The sequence below is a fragment of the Panulirus ornatus genome, chromosome 66, assembly GCF_036320965.1.
Source record: "Panulirus ornatus isolate Po-2019 chromosome 66, ASM3632096v1, whole genome shotgun sequence".
Lineage (NCBI taxonomy): Eukaryota > Metazoa > Arthropoda > Malacostraca > Decapoda > Palinuridae > Panulirus > Panulirus ornatus.
The window spans coordinates 15,138,646-15,165,058 of record NC_092289.1 but is presented as its reverse complement, the minus strand read 5'-3'; the positions used below and the strand labels follow the sequence as shown (position 1 = coordinate 15,165,058).

The window sequence follows — 26,413 nt, the reverse complement described above, 5'->3', positions numbered from 1 at the left end:
GTGTCGGAGGTGGAGGGAACAAGGAGAAGAGGGAGACCAAATTGGAGGTGGAAAGATGGAGTGAAAAAGATTTTGTGTGATCGGGGCCTGAACATGCAGGAGGGTGAAAGGAGGGCAAGGAATAGAGTGAATTGGAGCGATGTGGTATACCGGGGTTGACGTGCTGTCAGTGGATTGAATCAAGGCATGTGAAGCGTCTGGGGTAAACCATGGAAAGCTGTGTAGGTATGTATATTTGCGTGTGTGGACGTATGTATATACATGTGTATGGGGGTGGGTTGGGCCATTTCTTTCATCTGTTTCCTTGCGCTACCTCGCAAACGCGGGAGACAGCGGAAAAAAAAAAATATAATATATGTATATAATATATATATATATATATATATATATATATATATATAGGAAAGGATCAATTTTGCGTTTGATCAAGATATTCCTATGAGTCCTTGGGGAAAATGAAACACAATAAGTTCCCAAGTGCACTTTTGTGTAATAATCACATCAGGGGAGACACAAGAGAGAAATATAAGTCAGCTGATACACATTGAAGACGAAGATAAAACGCCATTTGCTTGGACAATCGCATGTTTACCAAATGGCGCCCTAGCTTCGTCTCTTCGATGTATATCAGCTGACTGTTATATTTCTCTCTTGTGTCTCCCCTGATGATGTGATTATTACACAAGCGTGCACTTTTGAACTTATCGTGTTTCATTTTCCCTGTGGACTCAGAGGAAAAAAAATATATATATATATATATTGAATGATATTAATTAGTTCCTTTTTTGTTACAGCAAAACCATAAATTTCAAAATCATAAACTGCACCAATAAGATGTAGTATTGTCAAGGTCAGGCACATGCTTACATCAATGCCTCAACTCGAGCTAGAAACACCCTCTTCTGCCTCATCCTGGTCAACTCACACTGAAGAGTTGCTGACCAAGTGATCAAATAATTCAGGATTTGCCTGGTCCTCTAAAAGCTGCTCAATTTCCTTCCATGAAAACTCACAAAAGAGTGCATTCCTTGGCAATCACCCGTTAAATATTTCTGTTCAGAAGTTAAAGGATTACCTCGTGTAATTCTTAATGGTTATAGTGGAAGGCTCAAACCACCTTCTTAATACCAGCATTAGGTACAACTTCAAACACACAGGCCTAAAGAAATCAGATTGTCTTCCTCTCATTGGAGGAAGTTTCCCTCTCCTCGAGAAGACCTATAACCAGTATTGGCTTGATGTAAACTTTATTGGCTGAAAAGTTGAGATGTGACCTTTAGTGAGTATGATGCCTATTATTGTGTAAGGTGAATGAACACTGTCTTGTAATACAGACTCTTTAGAAAATGCATCTATAAATTCGCTATTAGTATGAATACCCTACACTAATATACGCCGATTTAAGAGACAAGATCTGGAGATAAAGGGCGGTGTGTTAAGTAAAAAATGACCGTTTGGATTTTAACAGACTGAAAGGGAAGCAAAATGTTTCAAAATCCATCTAATTTCAGTGTTGAATATCCTTAGGGGACGTTTTATATGTCTGGTACGAATTTCAAATACACATCTTTATTTTTTACCTGTATTTTATGGGTCGTAAAATAGAGTGGTATATTGTATGTACCCCGAGAGAAAAATGACATAGTAGACAACGAAGACAAATGTGATATTACACAATCTAATTGAAAAATAATTAACTCAAAGGCAAAAAAATTTTTTCAAATAATTTCTAGTTGCTCAAAAATAAGAAATAGAGTTGCTGAACTGTATATCGTGGGATATTACTGCTGTTCCATTTGCAATGTGTAGGAGCTTCTAAGAGACACAAACGGGTCAAGTTTAAGATTCACTTCAAATCCAATAAAAATGCCCAATATACTCAGTTCAGCAGAGCTGAATAACTGAATTTCTGACCCATACGAAACAGAGATTCATAACAGTACCCTGTCTATCATTGTAACAACTGGAAAGTACTCTTCAAAATATTGAAAATGTTCAGATATGTATCTAGCATGATCCAATAAAATTTTGAAAATACACACAGAAAAGCAAAATGCTTCCATAATCAATAGGTAACTACATATGTCATACCATTTCATGTGTGTTCCCTAAATGTTTGCAAACCATTTATATTTCTTTGCCTATCATTACTTAAGCTATATTTCTATGTTTAGGGAGGCCTTTTTTTCGTTCAAAATTCACAGATGGCTCATACTTTTCTTTCCTGAACCTCCTATTTTACTTTGACTTTACGGCATATGCTCATCATCTGACTAGTTTTCTTTGAGAGATAAGCCGTAGCTTTTTAAGGTCTGTAATTCGGTTTTGCCTCATACTAAGATTGTCTCCCTAATCATCCAAGACCTCTTCTCACCGGAGTATGTCTGTTGCACATATGTAGTAATTTTGCGGTTTTATATTAAACAAATCTGGTGTTACGGTACTTAAAAGGAATAACTACTGTATCAGACTGATTACACCTTCCAATTTCATGTTTATTATCAAAGTCTTGAATTCACCACCGGGTAAGTTCTGGAGTGAACAAGACTTTAAAACTATGGCTAATGTGACCAGACTGGCCCTAAACTCAGAGAGAAAGTTTGCAAAAAGCTGTGCAGCCATAGGTTGACAAGGCCTCCTGCCACAATTTACCCATTTAATTACACTGACACTCCATATGATCACTCATTCTCCAAAGCTAGTTCAGCTGCGTGGGTAAACTAGCAATCTGCCCCAAACTATATGCTTCAACAAAATTTACCCGGTTTGCGACATTTCCAACCACTATCCCTCATTATGGATTGCAGGAAGAGTGAAAAGAAAATTGATTCGGCACAAATAATTATCCACGACTCAAATTTATATAATGCTGGGGAAAGTTTGGTACCAGCTGATGCATCTATAGCACTAAATCCACTTCTAATTTCACTTTTCCTTCATCTTTTCTTTCGTGACCAAGTAAGGCAATGCTAAATCCTGCTATCCACCAAGTGTCAATCTGGGGGAATTAATGTCCGTGTGGCAATACAATGACGCAAACTACCCATCCCGGCCTTCTATTCCATACCTGTTCTCTCTTCCATACACCTACTCCTTCTATTCCCACATCCTGAACCTTAGATCGAATTAGATGAACACAATAAGTGTAAATATGGAGGTACCGTTCTTCGGAAACCTTCAAACAAAGGCTAAAAAAAGGCTGACACCCGAAATGAGCACACTGCACTCAGCAACGCTTGGCCTAATTTCCGCTTCGCATTTACAGCACTAACTTACAAATGTATATCTAAATATACAATGGAGGATACTGCCGGATCGTTCGGTTAGTAAATGACATTGAAAAGGAACACAAAGAAGCAAAACTTACATTGAAAAACAATAAAGTTAACCAAAGGAGCCTTCCACACGTGCAGATCTATCGTCGGGAGTACCACTTCCGTCAGCTGCCAACAGATGGCAGCAGAGCTGAGGAAGGGCCCTAGAGTAAGCTTAACATCAACTTTCATATATTTTTCATGGATCTCAGAAACATATGGGTGCCTTAGAAAAGAGATTTCTTTATTTAATATCAATCAATATTATGGAAAATATCCAGAGTATAAGAAGCTGTCCTGCAGGAACAAATCGAGTGGTTTCCTCTTATCCACACTGAGTGGATGTGATATTCTCACCAGTCATTGGGAAAACGCGGGAAACGTAAGGTAGAAAATGTCAAACAATAACTGAATAATTTCATGCAAGCAAGCAGAACCTCGACGTCTAAGCCATCTTGAGACTTAAGCAGTGAGATAGCCAGATACAAAACAACATATTTCAAATACTGCGGTGTCTCGCATACGAAAACTGACGTGGGTTATTCATTTTTAAAAGAGTTAAGATTTATCTCAATCGCCATTTAAAAATCTGCTGCTGTTTACCTGTGGTGAACCATGGACGTACAAATTCTAATAAGATTTACCATGCAATATCTCAATATAAGATTAATCCTTTCATACTGTCACAGGTAGTTCAATTATGTCCGGTGACAGCCAGACTTAACATGGTTAATTGATATTATTGATTATTTTTTTCAGGAATGCTAGTTTCCCTAACTCCAAACCTTGGGACTGGCAACAGCGCAGGAACAAGCAATTCCTCTTTATTTCCATGACCTTAATCTATTATACATTTACGGATGTAATAATTGCTGTTCTCATATATACCTGTGTGAGAATGCTACCATTCGTCATCACTTCCTCTTATATAATCGTGTAACCTTACAAACCTTTGGATTTTCATTTCTTTTGAATTATGACAATTAATATCATTTTTTTAGAGTTTGAAGGATTTTCAGATGTCTTTCGATGCTGCGGGTAATTCCGATATATATATATAGTCAGTTTCTAAAACTGGGGCTGGAGTTTGTTAATTAGTTAACTCAAATAATGAATGTTGATTTACTAAAAGACTTCATTAGAAATAAGCTTTTGAGTTATGAAATCTAAACTCAAAATATATTATTTAGTATGATATCTTTAGTCCCGGCCTTTATATACAGTAGTTATAGTAATTATATATAGTAATTCTCTCTCTCTCTCTCTCTCTCTCTCTCTCTCTCTCTCTCTCTCTCTCTCTCTCTCTCTCTCTCTCTCTCTCTGTTTCACTAATTAATATAATTAATGATCTGGTGACAGCCATTTGGCCCTTTAGCCCCTAGAGTATTAGTTGGTGAATTCAATTCAATTGATAATATATCTATACCATCCGTCCCCTTAATCAATCTCTAAAACTAATGATCAAGTTAATAATCTGGCAATTTAGGTCAGATTACAACGCCATGTCGATTCTCAATCTTGCTAAAATCATTGAATTAATTATAATCTCATACATGAATGATAATAGTTTGGAGGCCATTTTTATTTTAGCTTAATTGTCTGTGATTTCGTGGTTGTGAAAGACGTTGCTTGCATCAAGCATAGAGGATTTGCCAGATGAATATATATATATATATATATATATATATATATATATATATATATATATATATATATATATATATATATATATCGTCCTTCTGAAATACCAACCAAGCGAGTGTTAAAGCAAAATTAAGAATATCACTTCTTTCCAGTTTATTGTAGAAGTGATTGCCATTTTCAGCATGGATGATGGCTCATACCACATTAAGTATTTGAAGAACATTAATCAACAGATGAAGGTAAGTCCAACTTGATGATTAATTTAAGAATAAACCAAATTTATTCCTAGTCTCTCCAGACCTCAACGCGCTCGGGTAAGTAATCTTGTGAGCGTTTATTTATCTTGTTCTATGGTTTATATTGAAATAAAATTCATCTTTTCATATACACTGTAGGTGTTACTAGACTCTAGTCAATTTTATTATAGAAAGTATACTTGGGCCCACGTCCACAGGCAAATGATTAGCCTTTAAACATGGCTGTCTATAAGGAAAAGTCAACCTCATTATTATCCGGGTTTTGATTTGTATTTTTATACATTTATGTAGTTTAAAAAACAAAGAAGACTCATCTGACTCAACAATTTTTTTTTTTTTACTGTGTTTGCTGCGGATGAGGTAGTTTTTATCTGTAAGGAGTCCATTGAGATGATTTCTGCAGGTCCTGCCGCATTTCTGGTCGTCAAAAGAATTGTAATCCATAAAATGGCATAACAAGTTTTAAAAGGGAAAGAATGGTTTGCAAATAAATTTTGGTAGCCAGACTTGTAATACGAAAACTTTAATGAAAAGAGGTGACGAAAATACATATATACCTCCTCACTACAGTACACCTTCCCACTTAGAAGCAATGAATGAAAGTCGAGGGATAACATAAATACACAAAATCAATATAGAATTTTCCTTAACATGGAGTTTTACCCATTCGTACTACTGTAAAGTCATCCGTTTTTCCCTCCATATTTGTTTCTCTACAATGGAATAGCAATCAAAAACATTACATGATTGATCACCTACACATCTGTTCATTTTGAGCTTCATATGGGTTTTCCTGCTTTACTGTTCCCTGATGTACAGCTTCCTTTTTTCGACTCGTAACCTTGAATAGTCAATGATGGAATGACTTTCCTGTCTCACCCAATTATCAGCAGTATCCCCTGAGTTCTGTCATATTGCCAACTCTCTTTTGTCCATAAATGATTTCTCTAGAACTGCAAACCTTTTTATATATGTTGGAGGTTCCAGGCACCGACAAAAGTCCACATCAAGGCCGGGCCTTAAATGAAATATAGAGATAATTATGAAAGGGAAACAGAAAACACAATATTCACTTTTATGATAATTTCATTTTACACATCTCTTTCCTTCGCCCATTTTCTTCTGATACTTGCTTTCTCCTGTACTGAGCATATTTCATCTTGAAATTAGGACTTATGCAACATTTCAGAATGTTAAATGTGATAGGGCTAATATACAATTTTTCCATTTGTCTTTTTGAGAATCAACCACTTCTCTCTCTTTCAAAATGCCATACATCAACTTGTAAGGCTATAAACATGTTGGACATGACCTTATTCACCTTATTGTTTTAGAAACTCCATATAATCACCACAAAGTCTGCTTCCCGAAAGTTAATGGCATTGTTTGGGTACCATTACTTTCAGCTATCTTTTAAGGTGTTGTTTGTCCTGTTATTGAATAATCATATTTATGGAATGGTTCTTCATCAACATTTCTATTAGTGATATGAATCAAAATCTTTCTATCTTAAGTCATCTAAGCATCATCTCTCTTCAACCATCCCTTTATGCTCATGGCAATTTTTCTGCTGGTATTTTATTGGCCACTATTCTTGTGAGCCATCTGCACATGTCCTTACCCCCAAGGCATGCATCTGCTGGTGACTACTTAATTTTATGTGGAGACTATCCTCTTGAGGATTGACCATAATTATACCACCTACTTCGCCAGAACACCTAAGCTGTGGAATTACATTTTTTCATTTTTCTCTTATTGCCTTTCGACCTTGAATTTATGATTCATGTCTACAAACACCTGTAGAGCTTGCATTAATTGATATATTCTGTTTCTCTTACTTTTTACCTTTCACCCAAGATGGCCTTTGGTAAGGGCATGTTTTTCCTATACCATATTGATCTCCATTAAAAGAATATTTGGTGAGCCTGAATTAGCTTTAAGAAATCTTGTTTTGAAAATTTGGTAATGTTTTTCCTTGTTTAATGAGGTCATGGACAAAGTTTTTCAACTTTTTCTCTGAGTTTTAGGCCAGATTTGGGTTTGCCTCTTTAAAATGCTTATGAGAATTTTTAAGTACATGCAGATATTTGTTTTTACTTTTTTGTTGTGGAGCTGTGTATGAACATGGGTTTTTGATGGCTGCACATGTGGTATGTCAATACTGAACCGTATAGGAAGAAGTTGGGAGTATCGGTACCTGTGTAAAGGTGTACTTCTCAAAGGGAGAGTCCATCATGAGGCTCCCTCAACAAATTTAGTTATCTTAGTCATTATTGGTATCTCCAGTAGACAGATTTTATGAAGACAGACCCCAAAGCCTAAAATCTTATGCTTCAGCTAGCATACTAATGATACATTTCAATTTTGATTGGATATTGTCCCTAAGAATTGTTCCTTTACAAATTTCTTAAGGGTGATAATTTTACTAAATCTCCATACTTTGTGTAACCATCTGTTCACTGCTACAGATTCAGTTGATGGGGCTCCATGAGTGTTACACTCTTTCCCTTTACAGTACAAATTCCTAGTCACAAGCAGTGGGATCAGCATTGACAGGAAAGACTGGCTTTCATTGCAGGCACTATATGTTACGTGTAAGATGATTAAAAATTAGGAATCAAGTTAAAGTTGTTGCCTGTATGTAAAATTTTTGCCTTTATGTTTGAATAATGGCAAGGACAGCATTATAATTTTGTCAAGGTGCTGTGTTTTTCAAGAAAGATGGACAAGTGTTGCATCATATTTCCTGAATCAATGTCTTGAAGAAAGCAACTTGTAAAAACATTACTACTCAAATGAAAGGCCAGACGAGAGTGGATAAAGTTGAAATGAAAGATCTTCCTGTTTGGATAAGTCAACTACTACTACTGGTGACTTATTCTAATTGCTGGAAGAAGGTATAAACTTTTTGCTCTGTTGTTAAGAATGATAAGGTATTTCAAGAAACTGAGTGGGGTGTATATCAAGTTTGCTCAGTCATGCAAGAGAAGTGGCTTCCTACATTGTTCAATACTGTTTGCTGGAGATATGTTAAAAAGATCTGACCTATCATGGCAAAGGTGGTTGGCTTTGGGAAGGGGTTTAAAACATCAAATGAAAGATATAAAGTGTGAGTTAAAGAATGAAGAAATTAATCAGGGTTCTGCTGTTGTACACCTAATTCAGAAAGATATTAGGAAAAGGGAAAGATGAAAGTAGGAAAATTGCGAGATTTAGCTGTCTAAGGGAAGTAAGAGGGATCATAATGGCTATTCCTTGAGTGGCCAGTCTTGGTGCAGAAACAACAACAGTGCCCTAAGTAATACCAGTATATCAAAGAGAGAAGAGCAGCATAATGGTGTACAGGGAGGTGATGCCAGGAGAATTAATCAAAGGATTTTTTTTTCTACAATTTGTTTAACACAAAAGTGGAGGAAAAACTTACCACATTGTAATTACAGCACCCATTCAACATCAGTGGTTATTGGGATGTTGATTATGTGGTCTTTCTTGGATGACAGTGGAGGACATGTTTATGAAATTACTATACTTGGTTGAATTGTGGCAACATGAAATTAACAGGGAAATGAGTGATTGAGATCGTTGATATAGGGAGAAATTTGATTTTAGCACCATTAGATTTAACCAAGGCACTGCTTCCCCTTTCTGAAACATTGCTCATGTCTGAACTGAGAGAGGAAATTTGTTAAGTATGAGAAAGAGAATGAGTACTAAAAGGAGGGGAAGGAAAAATGAGTTGAAATGTGTAAAGTGGAATCATCAGCATAATTGTGTGTAGGTTTAGAAGTAGGATAGAAGAAAAAGGCAGTAGGACAGAAACCTTGTGAACATAGTGTTGATAGGATTAGAGGAAGTTGTGCCAGTGACTGTTACAGTGGAATGACCAGAGAGGAAGATATGCAATGGGGAACAGAGAGAGAGAGAGAAATACAATGGGTCAAGAAAGCAAATACTTATGTGTGGTACACCATCAAATTCTTTGGAAAAGTCCAGGACTACAACAAAAGTTTATGGAAATTAAGAGTAAGTTAATGCAAAAACTGAACAGATTGAGAAGTGCAAAGGTAGCTATTCAGCCAATTATGCTATTACAAAAGCATTTCAAAGTCAGTCTAAAAATGGGATCTTATGTCTCTTCCCTACTCTGGTGACTCATGGTTGTTTTGACTGATTTTTTTATGCAAAAGATCTGCCATTAGGGATTAACATGTGTTTGAAGATTTGCTGAATTTAGATCAAAGGAATCTTTTATTTCTTTTTTACCCATTTTCTGCTAACATCATTTCTGTTATATAAGGCCTGCAAAAGAAGGTTAATAATCATCTGGGAAATGATGAACCACAATTTAGGTTTAACTTCATGAGTGTAGACATATGTAACTCCAAAGACAACTCATAACTGTTGGCTTTTTGCATAGGATAACTTCACTTTTGTGGAGCACTTTCAGTACGCTTGTTATTGTTTCCTTCTCACACCATGTTGATGAGGCTGAAAATGCAATCTTTGTGAAGACATAATAGAACAGTTTTTGAGTAGAGAGAGTAAACGTTCCCAAACACTGATGCTTTCATCAAATGGGAACATCTCATGTTTCAGTGTTCGTTGTATTTTTTATGCTATCTGTAGTATGAAAGTAATTTGTTTCAATTGTCAAAGTAACAATTACCAGGATCTTTGAATGTTTTTCCAATAATTGCCTCTTCTCCCATAACAAGGAGGCATGAGGAACAAATGAACAATTTGCAAACACCCATTCTCTAGCTGTCATGTATAATGTTCTGAAACCTGTGCTACCCATTTACAGCTAAGCCCATAGGACTATTTCATGGTTTACTTTGTAAGCTTCAAATGCCCAGTTTAATCTAGTGACAGTATGTGACCCCTCATCCAGTTCAATCTGGTTTATGCATGCTTTTTATCTGTTTTTGTGTATTACCGGTACATTAAGCATGTCTGGCCAACATATTTGACATTAACTCATATGGCCTTTGTTAAAGAAAAGGTTCCCCAGGCCATAGTTACATACCAGGAATAACAGTGTAGATGAACATAGTCCAAATTACTTTTTTTTATTCAAGGGAGAAAGGTACTGATATAACTGTAGAGGATATTAAGGAAAATTATATATGAATGCTGGGAATTAACTTAAGGAAATTACTCAATACAAACATCTTTATACTGAAATGTCCAAGTTTATGGATGGCTATACAACTCTGATTAATTAAGGTAAAAGTAAGTGATAGTATTTATTTTGAGGGTTAGTAATTTAATCTCATTTCAAAATATTTTTGATGAATGAAATTTATGGTACCAATCCAAGTAATTCAGTTGTGAATTTCTTGCTAAAATCCCTTTGAGTGTCAGTTTTGAATTAGCTTACCTGATTTTTATGGAAAAAAAGCACATTATTAGCTCTATTTTAATCACTGATGATAAGTAAAACTTTTTCCTTTTGTCTTCTTGCTGGACTCTCACAATTACTAAATGTTTATATGGTACATATATTAAAGCAAGATCTTTTCTTGTTGAAAAAAAAAAGCCTTCTTTGCTATTTTCCTCAAAACAGTAAAACAATAAGTTTATAAAATTACCAGCAGCACCAGTCAGTAGATGCACTGTTGTCAGGGTCAAGATAATGCTGCTGTCATTGCCTCCACTTTTGTTAGAAAATCTTTCCCTGCCTCACCTTACCCAACTTTTGATGCTAAGAGAGTTGATGTCCTTGAAATCACTCTCCACACTTTCTGAAGACATACCATCATCATCAGATAATTTAGGGTTATGTGCCTGGTTCTCTACATCTGGCTAAAAGCCATTTGATTTTCTTACAAGAAACTGGGCCAGATGTGCCCTCATTGGCATAGATGGAGAATGACCAACTTTGGGGAGAAACTATCCCACACTGCCACCTCAGCCATCACCCAGGCTCATTGTTAGGCCTTGAAATTGAGGCATGAAACCTGATGAGTGAATATCCATGTAGAAGCATTGCCCTGCTCACATAAATTTCAGGCTGTAGGCATTAAGGAATTAATTTCAAGTCTGTTTTCCTTAAATTCAATTATATGAAATGGCATTGTTAGGAATCCAATCTAATATGATCTCTTATTAACTGTTATGCAGTGCCAAAGCTATCTTAAAATTTTTTTTTAAGATTTTGTTGATAATTTTTGTATTCGGTCATTCATTTATTTTTACAATTTTACCATTACAGTATTGTGTGACATGGGTATATATTGAGTATGAATAAATAGCATGAGAAGTATACTGTTATATTGATGTGATATACTGTATTTCTAGTACACTAAATTGAAAAAAATGATAAAGGACTTGGGCATTTGACTTTTGTATTTTGTACATGTGTATTGTAATTCATTAAACCCATAAAATCAAATAATTTTGACAATGGTAGTATGGATATGTTTTTTCTGTAAAAAAAGAAAACTCTTTTGTCTCTCCTTTTCCTTATATTACTTTTCAGAAGTGATAGATACAGTACAGTAATTCCTATAGGTAGGGTTGAATGATGACTTAATGTTTTTGATGCGATTGTGAATTCTCAGGGTATGTCATTTAGCACATTATATGGAATTGTACCTTTTTGTTGTTCCTTTGAAGTGGTATATCTTTGATTCTTGATCAAGCCCTCATGTCATGCACTGCTGTGGAAAAGTAATTAAAGCATTTCTGTTTCAAGCTTCTCTCTGCAGTATCTCAATGGTGAATAGTTGAGAGATTAGGAAGCTGTTCACCTTCTTGTGCTGCCATCAGAATTATTCTTTCATATGGTTGTTACACTGTAATGAAGTTATGTGAGGATATCCTGTTTGTTAGAATATAATTTTGAAATTCATTAATAGGAGCTTGTGAACACGGAGTTGTACAAAGAAGGGAGAGTGGACTCTTGATTTACATAATGAGAACAAGTTGCTCTATAAGGGTTTGATGAGAAATTTATCTTTAGCTAAAGCTTACTGCTATTACACAGGGAAACATGCAGTATGGTCATTTGTCTCAAATACATTGCTTTCTCTTGCTCTCTCAGCTAAAAAGAATGTGGGCATATAAACTGCAGGACAGATAAACAGTAAATAGCATCATAGAGCTCTGTTTGATACAAAACATACAAAAGCTGCCGATTATGTACAGTTCATTTTATATAGTAATTTCTTTATACAAAGTATTTACATATTTTGGCACATAACACGTCAGATTCACAAGTGCACGAACAGAAGCGTGCTAAAAAGCTTTGTGACTGTACAATAAATACAAATATAAAACAATAACAGCAATAAAGCTTATACATGCTAATAATGAGATCCATAACAGATTATCACAAAGAAGATTCTTATTGATAGGATGGTGGAGCACTTGGTGAGCACAGCAGGCCTAGTGGCCACCAATTATAGCAGCCTAGCACCACACCATGGCGGAGAATCATTACAGCACAGGTACTTGTTGGGATGTACGTAGTCAGTGTCAGGTAGTGGCACCAATGTCTATCATTCTAGCAGGTACAGCTGTATATTAATTCCATATAACAAATTTAATATAAATTAGTCAAACATCACAACACTGGTACCACAAGGGGTGTGAGAGTGGCACAGTCACTGATCACTGGTAATAACAGTCCAGGTCCATTTCCAAGTTGGGGCTGGCCATGACCAGATGGCACCATCACTTCTGCACATCCCACCATTGCTGGTCATCACTGATACGCAACATTAAATATTTACAACTTATATGTCATGTCTTTTGCTATTGAGAATAAATGGAGTATGGTGGATTTACGACGTACAAGTTATTACGACAATGTACTATTACGACATATAGCATTACGACAAAATGAGTATTATGCTTTGGGTTTGAACCTCGACATGTAGAAATCACAATCACTGCAGTAAGTGGAGGGTGGGTTAACAGTCTTTTTCCTGCAAAGGTTACAGGGTTGGAGAGCAGTACCTGCAGTAGGTGCAGCAGTTGGCTTTTTTGAGGATTTGTTCACGGTAGAGTAAATGGCAGAAGGGTCTAGAGGTCCACAAAAGTGACTTGGTCCTCCCTTCACACCACCTCTACCAACGCTACCATATCCAGACCCATGTTGTTGCTGCTGTGGCTGTGGCTGGGCCTGCTGCTGTGGGTGACTGTGTGTTGCATGTTGCTGCTGCTGTGCTGGAATGCTGGGCTGTTGCTGACGGCTAAAACTTCCACCTGGGGTATAACCAGAGTAACTATTTGGTTGTGTAGTAGTTCCCTGGTGGCTGTGAGAGGAAGGGCCAGTGCGCCCCTGAGGGTGCATGGGCTGATGCATCTGTGGGTGTATCTTTTGGTGGTGAGTCTGTGAATGTGCCTGTGGATGAGTCTGAGGTTGACCCTGCACTGGGCTTGGGTGTGGGACTCGCTGATATGGAGGGTATGTCCTTTCAGCTTCTGTGTGATGTTGCATTCCAAGACTGCTATTCTGTCGAGTCATCATTCCTGGGTAAGGTGTGACAGGTTGTCTTTGAGGCTGCTGCTGCTGTGGAGGTGGGTAGTGTTGAGTCTGCTGCTGTTGTGGCTGATAATGCTGTGTTTGCTGTTGCTGTTGTGCTGGTAGGTGTCTAAGATGCTGTGTTTGTTGCTGTCCTGGTCTGGAACTATGTTGACCAGGAAGAAGGTGTGGCATCTGAGAAGGATGCAAACCATTGGCAAGAGGCCTTCCCTGACTCTGTCCATGTGGCACCTGGGAAAGTGCTACTTGGTTTGGCTGGGCATGAGTTTGAGGTCCATGAGGACCCATGGACTTGGTAGCACCCTGATGTAGAGAAACACTTGGGGGAGGCTGATATGGCGGAGGCAATCTCACCTGTGTATTATTTGGTGTAGGTTGCTGATACTGCTGCCCATGGGGATGAGTTGGATGACCATGGTTATGATGAGGCTGTGTAGGAGCTAGTGCTTGAAGATGCTGTGTAGGTTGAGGTTGGTTTGTGTAACTGACTTGGGATGGATGAGGCTGCTGTGTGGTGGACTGGGGTGGATATGTTTGTGTTGGATGAGGGTGGGGTTGCCCATGATGTGTTGAGTTATGAACTGATTGGGTGTGATAGCTTTGTGAAGTGTGGGTCTGGGACGATGGATGCGTCTGTATATATGAATGTGGCTGGGACTGAGACTGTTGTGAGTTTCCAACAGACTGATAATGTGGGCTAGCCTGTGGTGTAGGCACATTAGCTTTTGTCTGTGACGCTGAACAGTTTGGTCTTGGACTAACAGGCTCCCCACATGATGAGGTGTCAGTGTCTGACATGGATGATGATGCAGTTAGGGCAGATTTCAAAACCCTTTCCAAAATAGGATTAGGGATGTATGCATCCTCTTCTTCATCTTCTGCTGTTGCAACTAGCACCACCTGATCACAGAATGTGACGCTTTTCTTAGATTTTTTCTTTTTTGCACCATCACTGGAATTTGTATCCGTACTAGTATTTAGTTCAGAATCTTCTTTGGCACTGTCACTAACACTATCCTTACAATTACCAATAGTACTTTCACTATGTTCCGTTCGTGTCCGGTAAGAAGAACTCAATCTGCTCTCATGTCCACTGTGGGATGGTAGTTGCAGAGAGTTGCACTGGGTATACTCCCTCGTGAATAGTTCCTTGCTGACTGTCTGCTGCCGCTCATTCATTTCTTCACGAGTTGACAGCTGGGTTGCTGTTGGAGGCAAGGAGACATTTCCATCTACTTCATCAGCTCTGTTGTCGCCTTTACATGTATTCATTGCCACATTTTCAAACTTTGAGGCCAAGTTCCGGACAGAAGGTGCTCCAGTTTCACGGTTGCAATTAGTACCAGTTTCGGTTGCATCATTCTTAGCCCCTGAGCCGGGTCCATTCTGATCCTGCATCTTCTTCCGCATGGCTGCTTGTTTAGCCTGCAGTTCTTGTAGCCAATCGCTACTACTTTTCGGTGATGACTGAACCCGATCATCAATGGTTGCGCCATTATTTTCTTTACTCTCAATTATCTGCTGCCGTTTTTGTTGTAGCTGTGCCAGCAGACTTGAGGATTCTGGGGCGCTAAGGGCCTCGGGAGTAGCCCTGGACACCGGTGGGGGAGGGGGAAGAAGTCCCCTGATCTTGAGATCCTCCACGGCCTCCTCCAGTGGAGGAGGAGGAGGAGGAAAATCCTCGCTACTCTGTCTTGAGTGAGAAATGTCAGCCCAAACAGGAGCAGTGTTGATCTGAGCTTTGGACTGGTGGCTAGTCATCTGATGACTCTGTGGGTACATTTGTTGCTGGTGGTTTTGCTGCTGCTGTTGATGAATTTCATGCTCTTGCTGCTGAGTCTGTTCTTGCTTCTGATGCATATGCTCCTCTTTTAGATGGGGCTGTTGCTGCTGATGATCCTGCTGTGGGTGCATCTGCTGATAGGGCAGTTGATGAGGGTCCCTAGGAGCAGCTTCCTGGTGCACATCAGCACATATTGTGATCTGTGTAGGAGTACCAGGAGGCTGTTGTGGCTGGGACTGCTGCTGTTGCTGGTCTGGATAAAGAGGTCCACTGTAGGGAAGAGAGTTGCTCTGGTACATGTCATATTGTGGAAGATGTGTATGAAGATACTGCAACGACTGTGGTTCAGTTTTAAGCATATTATTGTTGTTATTGTTATTGATGATTTCTGGTGTGTAACAGCGAGGTGGAAGTGCTGGTGGGTCCTCATCCTGATGATCACTTGGAGGGAGAGGGTATGGTGGCCTTTTTTCACGCTTTTTCTCTTCCTTCCTACTGTTTTTCTCATTTTTCTGGGATAGCTGTGATGTGATGCGTTGTGGAATAGGTGGAGGGACCTTAGTTGCTGCAGTGTTTTTAGCAGGTGATAACCCCTTCCCTACACTCCCGTGGAAGCTCTTTCTCATGAGCTTACTGCGTTCAAGGTTGGGGTTGCTGTACTCCAAGTGACCTTCACTCAGGTACCCAGCCATGGTCTTCTCTCCAGAAGGAGTAGTTGGTCGTGAAAAACTGCGAACTTCCAGGTCATCTGCAGCAGACTTAGGGGTCTCTCCATCCTGACCTTCCCGCAAGTCTGGCATACTGCGGTTTTTACGTCGGATAAGACCACCCATCAGTAGTTTCCGTCGTATCTTGTGCTGCTTCTTCCCAATTGATTTTTCTTCCTTAACCTCAACAATTGCGTTTACATCATCCTTTTCAATGGTCTTCTTGGAGCCCTTTAAGCTATGGTCACTGGAGTAATCACTGTCACCCGAGCGATTCTTCCCACTCTTCTTATCCTTATGTGATCGGTCTTTTGTCTTCTCCTTCTTTTCCTTTGATTTCTCCAGCTGCACCTCGCTGTCATCCTTCTTAGACACCTTATCAGGAGATAATTTCTTTCCCTTCTTCTTGGGCAGTGTGGCATAAATCTCTATGTTGGTATTTTGAAGTTTTTCAGCAGTTTGTGCAAGGGTTACTGCAGTGTCCAGCTGCTCCTGTGACCTAGCCTGCGACCCACTGGAGGCGTCACGTGACCCCTGTCTGCTGTGGTGGACTGACCCTTCTCGCGATCCCTGCCGACTGGTTCGTGACCTCTGGGAGTCCCTCGAACCTTGACGGCTGTGGTGAGGAGCATCTGCAAGAGATTTGCTTCTGTTAATGACAGAGCTCGAACATTTGGGTTTCACTTTGAATTTTTAGTTTTGAGATTTTAAGTTGAGGAAGACAAATTCTACTGGCTGTTGGAATCCTATCAGAACCATACAAACTATCGAAATTATTGCCCATTAAATTTTTCCATGGCCTGAATTAAATAATTGGTGATTTGAGTGCTCTTAGAACCTTATGGGACTATATATTACCCAGTGAAAAAAGAAATGTCCTGTATTAGATAATAATCGTATAACTGCTAGTGTCTTTCTTGTTCTAAGAGCAGGAGAGAGAGAGAGAGAGAGAGAGAGAGAGAGAGAGAGAGAGAGAGAGAGAGAGAGAGAGAGAGAGAGAGACTCATTAGCAACCTACCAAGTTTATACTGTCCCTCCCAGGCAGCGGTCTCTTCCTGGATAAGGATGCGACGGTGCAGCGAGCGGGCCCGCATGACGCACGTGTTATGCTTCATGCGGGCAAAAGTCAGCGAGTGAGCATTGTTGTAGGGCGCATCCATGGCCGCGCGCGTCTTGGCCGCTGCAGCATTGCACAGCTCAAGGGCGCCCTGTAAACAAAGAGAGAGCATCAGTGCGAGTTCTTCAAAGTTATTTTGTATTCTTGTAAATCACCATTACACGAATTCATCCTATAAACAAAGTAATTCTATGAACATTGGGCAGCTAAATACTAACGGAAAGGTCTCCAGATTCTTCCCGAGCGCGGGCCTCTTCCAGCAACGAGTCAGCTGCAAGACAGAGGCTCTCACAGTTGCCGCCCGTCTCGCTCTCGGTAAGGGTGCTGACGCTACTGCTGTCCTGCTGACTCCCGCCAGTGTACGTGCCAGGGCTGTCACTTGCCTGCACACACTCGGGGATCTGCTGAAGCTGCTGCCAATAAAAAGTATCGAATTAATAATGTGAAAGTGGAAAAAGAAAGCTCTTGGAACTCTACAATGTAGTAAACTACAGTGTTTAGTAATGAATGAGAACTACAGTTTCATATGCTCAACTAATTATGGATAAAACTTAAAAAAAAAAGTTTTTCTACCTGCAAGTTATGCTTCAGATTCTGCTGGATGGGATAGGAGTCGTTAGAAGAGAGCGAGTAGGAATCGTAACCGGGATCGTACTGTCCGTTGGGCGTAACATTGGGTGGCTGTCCTGTATTATTGTGGACGTGGGCGTGTTGCGGTGGGACTCCCACGCCCAAGTTGGCGTACTCCGGGTGGTCAGTGCGGGATGGGCTGGGCGGAGCCTTGGTGGTGGGTGAGGGCGGCTGGCGACCGGTCTTACCCACAATAAACAAGTAGGGATGTTCAAGCGACGTGGAGGACGAGGATGACGCACTGTTCCGGTCGCCACTCCAGTTGCCGGAGTCTCGGCGTCGTGGCACATTGCTGCCCTCTGGCATCTTCAAGCCATCTTTCTCGAACTGTTCGAGGGACGAGTTGCTGTTCCGGTTACCGTGTTGGTTGTAACCGTTGCAACTGAGTGAGCGCTGCCGCTCCTGTCGCTGCGGATCGTTCCGTCTGCCAGCGTAGACAGAGTCGTCAGAGTCCAGTCGCCCTCGGCCGGGGATGCTAGGCTTGTTGGGGAGCACAGAGCCACTTTGTTTGATGCTCTCAAGCTGCCGCCGGTAGTTGGAGGTACCTGCCTCGAACACGTCATCACTATGACCTTCACCATTGCCATCCTGGTATACGTGGGCGGCGAGGGCGTGAATGTTCTGGTAGTCCCTGTGGGTGTCGCGCTGGGCGGCCACCTCTGGGCTGGGCGTGATAGCCCGGCGGGGAGTGGGTCCTGTACCTTCCCCACATTTCTCTGGGTTTGGGGTAACGGCACGACGAGTGGAGGCTTGGGAGTAAGGCTCTCCAGTGTTAGCGTTGGACTTGACGGGAGGCTGCGAGTTACGAGTGTGTGGCCGGTGGCCCGGTACCAAAGTCACGGTGCGTGGAGCACTGTCCACGGGCACGGGCGTCCCACTCGGGTTAGCGTACAGCAACAGCAGGGGCTGGAAGTGGCCGCGCCTACATTTGTCAACCACCTGTTCCCAGTGTGGCCCGATCTCACGCACGGTGGCATCGTCGAAGTAAATCCATACACGTAACTTCGTATGGTAGAAAAATGTGGAGTAATGTTTGCCGTAGTAGGTGACGACGCCGACGAGCTGGTGGTGCGTGTGCTGTGCCCAGCGGTCGTCCACCACGCTCTGGAAGACGTCCCTCAGCCTCAGCGTGGTGCCCACGGTGGCGAACACCGCCATGATATGCTCCAGCGTTGGTCTCTCTGAGTCCCATACTACGCCGATGGACACGATCTCCGGCCGGTTCATGAGAGTCCGACAGATCTGGATCTTGGCCCCACACGCGCTCTGTAAACAATTAGTTGACGATGTTTATGCCAATACACAAAATCCCAAGACACTACTGCTATGAGCATTTTTACAATCGTTTGCCGAGAATCCTACATTGATGTACAAAATTTAGGAACAAAAATTCAACCTATTTAACGGCTACCGTATTTGCATGACTACCCAATCCCATGGTTTGTTATGAGAAAGTAACACTTACGGGACAATCGCGTATGTCTCCCATACCGCCAGCCTTCTTCAGGAGTTGGCCAAACATGTCAGGAGGCTGCTGCTGCTGCTGAGGTCCGCCGGCGGTGTCACTCATCTGTTTGGCCTGGGCAGTGAGGGCAGAGGCTGACACGTAGTGCACCATCTGCGTGAAGGGGAGAGGCTCGGAGGTGGCGCCACAGTCACCACACACGCTCTGCTCCACCAGCGTCATGGCGAACCGCTGGTGAGGGATGCAGTGGCGGGCGCTACACATGTCCTCCGCCTCCCCACTCGCCACGTGGAAGTGGATCCGCAGCAAAATATTTTCGAAGCATTCGGCGGCGTCGTCCATGAAGCCCAGCTGGAACCGCTGCTGGTTGTAGAAGGTCTGGGCGAGGGCGCGACGCAGGGCGTCGGGAGGCAAGGCGGACTCATGGCTGTACTGCAGCTGCGAGAACAGCTCCTGCGTGAGGGAAAAAGAATCACCAATCAGTACACTGGTCAAGAGGGAAGAGGTCTTACGCCGATTTGTCACATGTATGTGTGGTGCAACTTTGTTTTGCTATATTCCTGTTTCTGCCACAAACAACTCGCAAACTTTAGGTATTTCATGTTTATCTTACCCTATCATGTCTATCATATGTGTTCTCAACCTGTACGAGAAGATTCAATCTATAACAAGACCACACAAAGACATCATTTACAATACAAATCACATACATTATTTTCAGAAATATATATATATATATATATATATATATATATATATATATATATATATATATATATATATATATATAAACCCTAGCCTGAGACAGGTACCAATTTTATCGATCAACCCCTAAGGGTGGATGAACAGCTGGTTTGACTGTAGACCGACTGCCGCAACCAGTATTGGAACCAATGCACTCGATCCTGGGCAGTCCGTGAATGCGTCACACTCAGGAACGCTCACCGCTATACCACGGGAGTCCATATATATATATATATATATATATATATATATATATATATATATATATATATATATATATATATATATATAATCCACGGGGATAGGGGAGAAAGGATACTTCCCTCGTATTCCCTGCGTGTCGTAGAAGGCGACTAAAAGGGAAGGGAGCAGGGGGCTGGAAATCCTCCCCTCTCGTTTTTTTTTTTTAATTTTCCAAAAGGAGGAACAGAGAAAGGGGCCAGGTGAGGATATTCCCTCAAAGGTCCAGTCCTCTGTTCTTAACGCTAACTCGCTAACGCGGGAAATGGCGAATAGTATGAAAGATATTTCTAGCGTTTGCGAAAGTAGCGCCAAGAAAAGAACTGTCCTCATTCCTTCACCCACTCAAGCTGCCATGCATAATGTTCACACACACACACACACACACACACACACATCGTACAAACCTCCAACAGCCAGGATCGAACCCGGGACCCCTGTGCAACAGGCGGGAACATTCCCGCCTGTTGCACAGGGGTCCCGGGTTCGATCCTGGCCGTTGGAGGTTTGTATGTTCTTTGTAGGTGCACGTTCACATGCACGAAGTTGGTACTATATATATATATATATATATATATATATATATATATATATATATATATATATATATATATATATTATATTTCCTGTCCTATAATAAAAGAAACTGATTACAACACTTGGAAATCGATTACAAACACATTATTCTAAAAGTTACACACATACCCAATAACCACACACTAAATGTGAAATATATTAATGATAAACAAAGATATTTATGGACGTGGAACCTGATAACAGAGTTACACGGAATATATAGTCGATGCTCAGTATGTGAACGGTAGCGCAAAAGGATTTGGGGGCCACAAAGGGTCTTTTGTTACACCACAGTTGGTTGATATTACATAAGATTGTTACCAAGTTGGTTCATTATATTATAAGCTTTTATTACATACAGAGTCAAGCTTTAATATATACACAGGCTTTAATATGATAGGTTTTACCGACTAGGTGAAACTAAAAAATTGACACTTAAAATTTGGGGATTCGGACGACCCCGCCATGCCTCACACACCAACCACAACCCTTCACATGCCAACCTAACCCCCCCCCCCCTAGTTACTGAAAAGTAACTCTTAGATACGAAAGTAATTTCTGTGATTTATGCACTTTAAAAACGTGAGCGATCATTGTCAGTTACACAACGGGTCTCTCTCTCTCCCGTGTGCCACCCCTCTAATCGATCTGAAGTGGTGCAAGACTGATGTGCTTGGCTACGCTGTCAGCTGCAACACACATTTGAATCAGCGACACAAAAAGCTACGAAATGATTCCATCGGTGACCCAGGGCTTGAGTGAACGGTTCTGTTGTTGCAGTAAAACCAGACATTGACAGTGTTATTATTAAGCCTAAGTTTACTGTGTGGACTGGTAATATTTCACGCTTACGTAATATGTTCCTACAACACAGTTAATGTCGGCTCAAGACAAAGCGCGCGCGCACACACACACACACACACACACACACATATATATATATATATATATATATATATATATATATTATCCCTGGGGATAGGGGAGAAAGAATACTTCCCACGTATTCCCTGCGTGTCGTAGAAGGCGACTAAAAGGGGAGGGAGCGGGGGGCTGGAAATCCTCCCCTCTCACTTTTTTTTTTAATTTTCCAAAAGAGGGAACAGAGAAGGGGCCCAGGTGAGGATATTCCCTCAAGGGCCCAGTCCTCTGTTCTCAACGCTACCTCGCTAATGCGGGAAATGGCGAATAGTATGAAAGAAAGAAAAGAAAATATATATATATACATATATAGGAAATGGCGGGGAAGCACTAATCTCACCGACATTCGACCATCGCCGCTACACCTGGATCACCACCCTCTCCCCCTTCCCGCACCCACCAACCCACCACATTCCTGGGAATCCAGAGATCGAGACCTGGAATAGGAATTCACAACTCCGGTATAAGGAACCGCCTCAAATCCGCCATCAAAACTCTCAAGCCTCTTCTTTTAAAAATTCACCAGAGCTTAACCGATCCTATTTCTGTAAAATCGGAACCTTCACTTATTTCCAGAGAGATTTTTAAGGACACAACGCAGCTCAGGTGAGAAGAACTGCGAGCGGGAAATCGGAGAATGTGGGTCGAGGAAACCTATAGAGTCTGGAGTGCGTCGGGGAGAGGAAAGTTTGGGGGGGGGGCTGAGGACGCGGCTGAATAGGCGCCTCTGTTCGGGAGCCACGCGCGGGCCTCCATAATGGATGACCGTACCACAATAGCAACGCGTGCACCGTGTCTTGCCCGGCCACGCATCACTTTCCAAATAAACTGCCGTATTTCCATACTTAATACTGTATATATCTTCACTGAAACTCCAACACAGGAGAGTCCGGAATTATCATCACCGCGAGCGCGTAACATCAAACGTGATGCAAGACACTGTAGCCTAACATAAACTAATGTAGTAAGATGTTGTTTCATCGTGCGTCTTAGAGCCCCTGGCATAGTCTATGTAGACCTTTGGGGAAGGCATGCTCGAGGGTGGGTTGGGGGTGGGTGTCTGGAGCACCCGCTGGGGTTGGGAGGGGGAGATATGCGGGTGAGAGGCATTGAAAAGAAGTTTACAAGTGGTATGTCCTGGAATGCTGGCTACGAGACCCAACAAGGCCCAGGGCGATGGCGAGAGGGGCTCACGCACCACAAATGCCGTTTGTTACCCGATGAACATTATCGGGATGTTCAACGGTATATTTGGCCGCGCTGGTGCAAGTTCGATTCACGCATTAAGCGTGTGAATTCCTTATCCGTTTTAAAATTACTAGCGTGACCAAGGGGGGTACCGCGGGGGAGACACCGGGGCAACAGCTTGCGTGTGGGGGACCCCGGGAGCGGCTTACCAGGGGGGTGGGAACGAGGTCATCTGCATCAAGCTCATTAACCAATCGTAAGACACCGTACGTTATAATTACGGGTGGCGTTATTTACTGGCCACACCTCCTGTGGTCTGTGACGTAACGCATTACAACTCTTAAGTCACCGGTCATAGCTCACGCCTCAACGTATCTTTGCTCCTGCTGTTTACCTGGGACATTTGGATGGACCGAATCGCGCTTTGATATACATAGTGTAACCGACTGCCTCACGTACCACCGGATTTCTAATTTCCAAGCCGGGTAACCATAACAGTCTGGGCAACCAAGTACACTTTAGAGAGACCCCGATGAGTCCTTCACCTTTCCCGCCGCCAGCTGGTCCATGATGTTCCTTGTACTTTTGTTTGCTAGTAGAGCGTCGAACTGTTTCGAGGCTCCTGGATGTACACAATGGTAATTCTAATCGTAACGAATGTGACCGAATTTTTTTTTATCCTAGTCTTTCATCCTATCGTCCCAATAAGCGATTATCTTCCATCACATGCAGGGTTGACTTTCAAAGTCTTTCGTCTGCGCTAGAAATAAAAATCTGAGTTTTTCGACTTAAAATATTTAAAAGTACTGAATTTTTAACCCACCATCTCCGCTGAGGCGATGGTTGCTTTTGCACTCTCTAAGACAGGGCTATCTGACATGTGACAGTTAGTCGAAAATCCTTTTGCCTCCGACTTCGTGACCAATAGCTGTAATACTCTGTCACTGGTTAAAGGAATTTCACAATCGTAGTGACAAACGTTTTCGCTGGTAGTTTTGTAAAATGCTTACATGATGTGTTATATATTTTAGTGTCTTAGTTTTACACACATAAAAATTTTCATCCTGTGGTAAGTGCATGCGTCTCGTGGACAATACTTGATCTCTCTAGAATACGCTGCACTAAACGGGTTCCCCATTAATGGAGAATGCCCAACCCCGCCATGCTTCATGGGTTCCCCGATCTAATGGATGTTGCTAGGTTTCTTTACAATGGCCAATCAGATAACACCCTTGTACCACGCCGTTAAGCCAAACCACTCTGATGGGAATAGGTCCTCTTCCCCCTCCCCTGACCCACTGGCACAGACGGAGAACGCCCTCTCCTTACTTGTCCCCCAGACATCAGTGGGTAAGACGCCCGCCCTATCTCTCTCCTGTAGGGTCTGACTAAGACCCTTTGTGACCCCCTGGAATCCTTTTGCGCTACCGCTCACAGGATGAGAGCATGGGGTGCACCATAAATTTACCGGGGACACTGGCACAAATCAAATCAATCCTGGCAAAACCTATCCAATCTTTCGCAACTGATTTAGATGACATCTCTTCGCCAACCCGATCGTTCGCACCATGATGATGGTGAAGGACAAGCCATCAGATGAATGATTAGATGCACCGATTTAGTCCCAATAAAAACAGTATCATGTTTTCACGTCCCCCCCCCCCCCCCACCCCCGCTGTGAGGCTTATGGCCTTGCATTTACCCAAGCGACTTGCAAGTCGTACCGGCTGACGCTAATATGGAATCAACTCGCTCCAAGTTGAAACTCTGCGCCTTTGTTTTTGAACTGATGATGAATGTGATATTGCTACAGGAATAGGCACAAAAATCATCGGAACTTTTTCAAGCCATATTACGCAAAGGGAACCTTGTGTTGCTAACCTCTCACGGCGATCACTGGATGACTGAACAGAAGTTTCGCCACACTGTGATGCTCATGTGATATCTCGGGAGACATAAACTTATATTACAAAAATCTTATCGTAAATACATTTTTCTGTTGTTTATAGTCATAAATAAAAATATATAAGCATGCCTTTAACTGATGAGTTTGGTATTATTGCTACAATGGATCGTGTTCTCTTGCTCCCTTAATATTTCACGTGGGCTGTGGAAGCATTCGCGTTCGGCCTCCAGTTAATATTATATACAGCGTGTGAAGTTCACGGTGTCTGGTGCGTAAGTCTGTGGCACGGGTGTGCAGAACAACACGGAACAAACGTCAGAACTGCTGCTCTTTCCAAATGGATATATATATATTTTTTTTCCACGCACACATACGCTGAATTAATAATGTACGAGCAGACAAGCGGATGAACGCTGAAAACAACAGGGAACGTAAACGGCACAGCAGCGGCCAACGTGTTGCTAGCACCCCCTAGGGATCAGCGTCGGTGCTGTCCTTCCAGCACTTCTCGCATGCATGTGTAATTCCCCCCCGCCTATGCATCATGACTTTCGCCTGCGAGCCGTTGTCTTTTGGCCAACCTACCTGCTGCAGCTAGCTGAGTCAGAGCGGCGCCATGTGGTCATCTGGCAGGGCGGGGCGGGGCGGGGCGGACCCGGGCCCAGGAGAGCGCTAGGAACACCCCCTCCCCAACTTCCCCCCCTAGTGTTGCCACTGCTCCAGGAAAGGATTTTTCCGTTTTGTTTTGTTGCCTAATGCTCAAAGCTACTACTGGGCTGCTGAGCGAGGAGTGGGATGAGTTGCTCGCTGGACAAATTACAGTTGTATCCTTCCAAGAGATGCGTTGTTACTCCGCTGGGCGTCTGCCGGAGCGGTAGAAGACCTGGCGGAGGAGCACTGGTCCCACCACCGTGTTTGGGAGGCGAGCTTCATACGGGACACCGTGCGTGGGCGTCTATCCTTACCAGGGAACAAACCAGTTTCCCTTTTTTTCTTATCGGAAAAGACGTAGCTGTGAAGCGGGTTTATGATGCTGTATTTCAAAGGCAATCGGGTCGTTTACAACGATTTTTCTATTATATAATTTTCTCAAGACGGTTATATTTTCCAGGGACATCTCAAATCCAGGGTGTGTCCGAGCAAGGAAAAATAATTCAATGTTATTCCATTCAAATATCGTTTATTTTTTTTTGTATTTAACGAGACTATCAAAATCCATCAAACTTTTAGTCTTTTGTAGAGTTTTAACCTTAGTCTGCATTTTACTTGTACGGCAACAGTACCCCTCTCACCAGGTTCCCCCAAATTCACGGACGCACTGTACTCCTCTTCGTTCAATCATATTGATGAAACCACCTTGAAGCTAACATTTGACTTGCAGTGAAGTCATATGCAGGCGGAATTCTATCATACCTCCACACACACACACA

General features: G+C 41.9%; 2 protein-coding genes across 7 annotated transcripts in view; both read right to left on the bottom strand.

Moving 5' to 3' along the window:
- LOC139746805 (ATP-binding cassette sub-family F member 2) overlaps positions 1–3,479 on the bottom strand; it is a 53,837-nt gene extending 50,358 nt beyond the window's left edge. Inside the window, exon 1 of one of the 2 annotated variants that reach the window (XM_071658369.1) lies at positions 3,368–3,479. The gene's annotated coding sequence lies outside the window, so the exon portion shown is untranslated. The remainder of the gene's footprint in view (positions 1–3,367) is intronic. The other variant, XM_071658370.1, reaches the window with a different exon arrangement.
- An 8,828-nt stretch (positions 3,480–12,307) lies between these two features.
- The window catches only part of ec (ubiquitin specific peptidase echinus), a 363,911-nt gene continuing 349,805 nt past the window's right edge, over positions 12,308–26,413 (bottom strand). For 4 of the 5 annotated variants that reach the window (XM_071658536.1, XM_071658537.1, XM_071658539.1 and 1 more), the window contains 5 exons: positions 19,409–19,861; positions 17,887–19,209; positions 17,532–17,726; positions 17,215–17,404; positions 12,308–16,828 (listed from right to left, as the gene is read on the bottom strand). In XM_071658536.1, coding sequence (XP_071514637.1) covers positions 13,068–16,828; positions 17,215–17,404; positions 17,532–17,726; positions 17,887–19,209; positions 19,409–19,861 — 5,922 coding nt within the window. In that variant the 3' untranslated portion in view covers positions 12,308–13,067. The remainder of the gene's footprint in view (positions 16,829–17,214; positions 17,405–17,531; positions 17,727–17,886; positions 19,210–19,408; positions 19,862–26,413) is intronic. The other variant, XM_071658538.1, reaches the window with a different exon arrangement.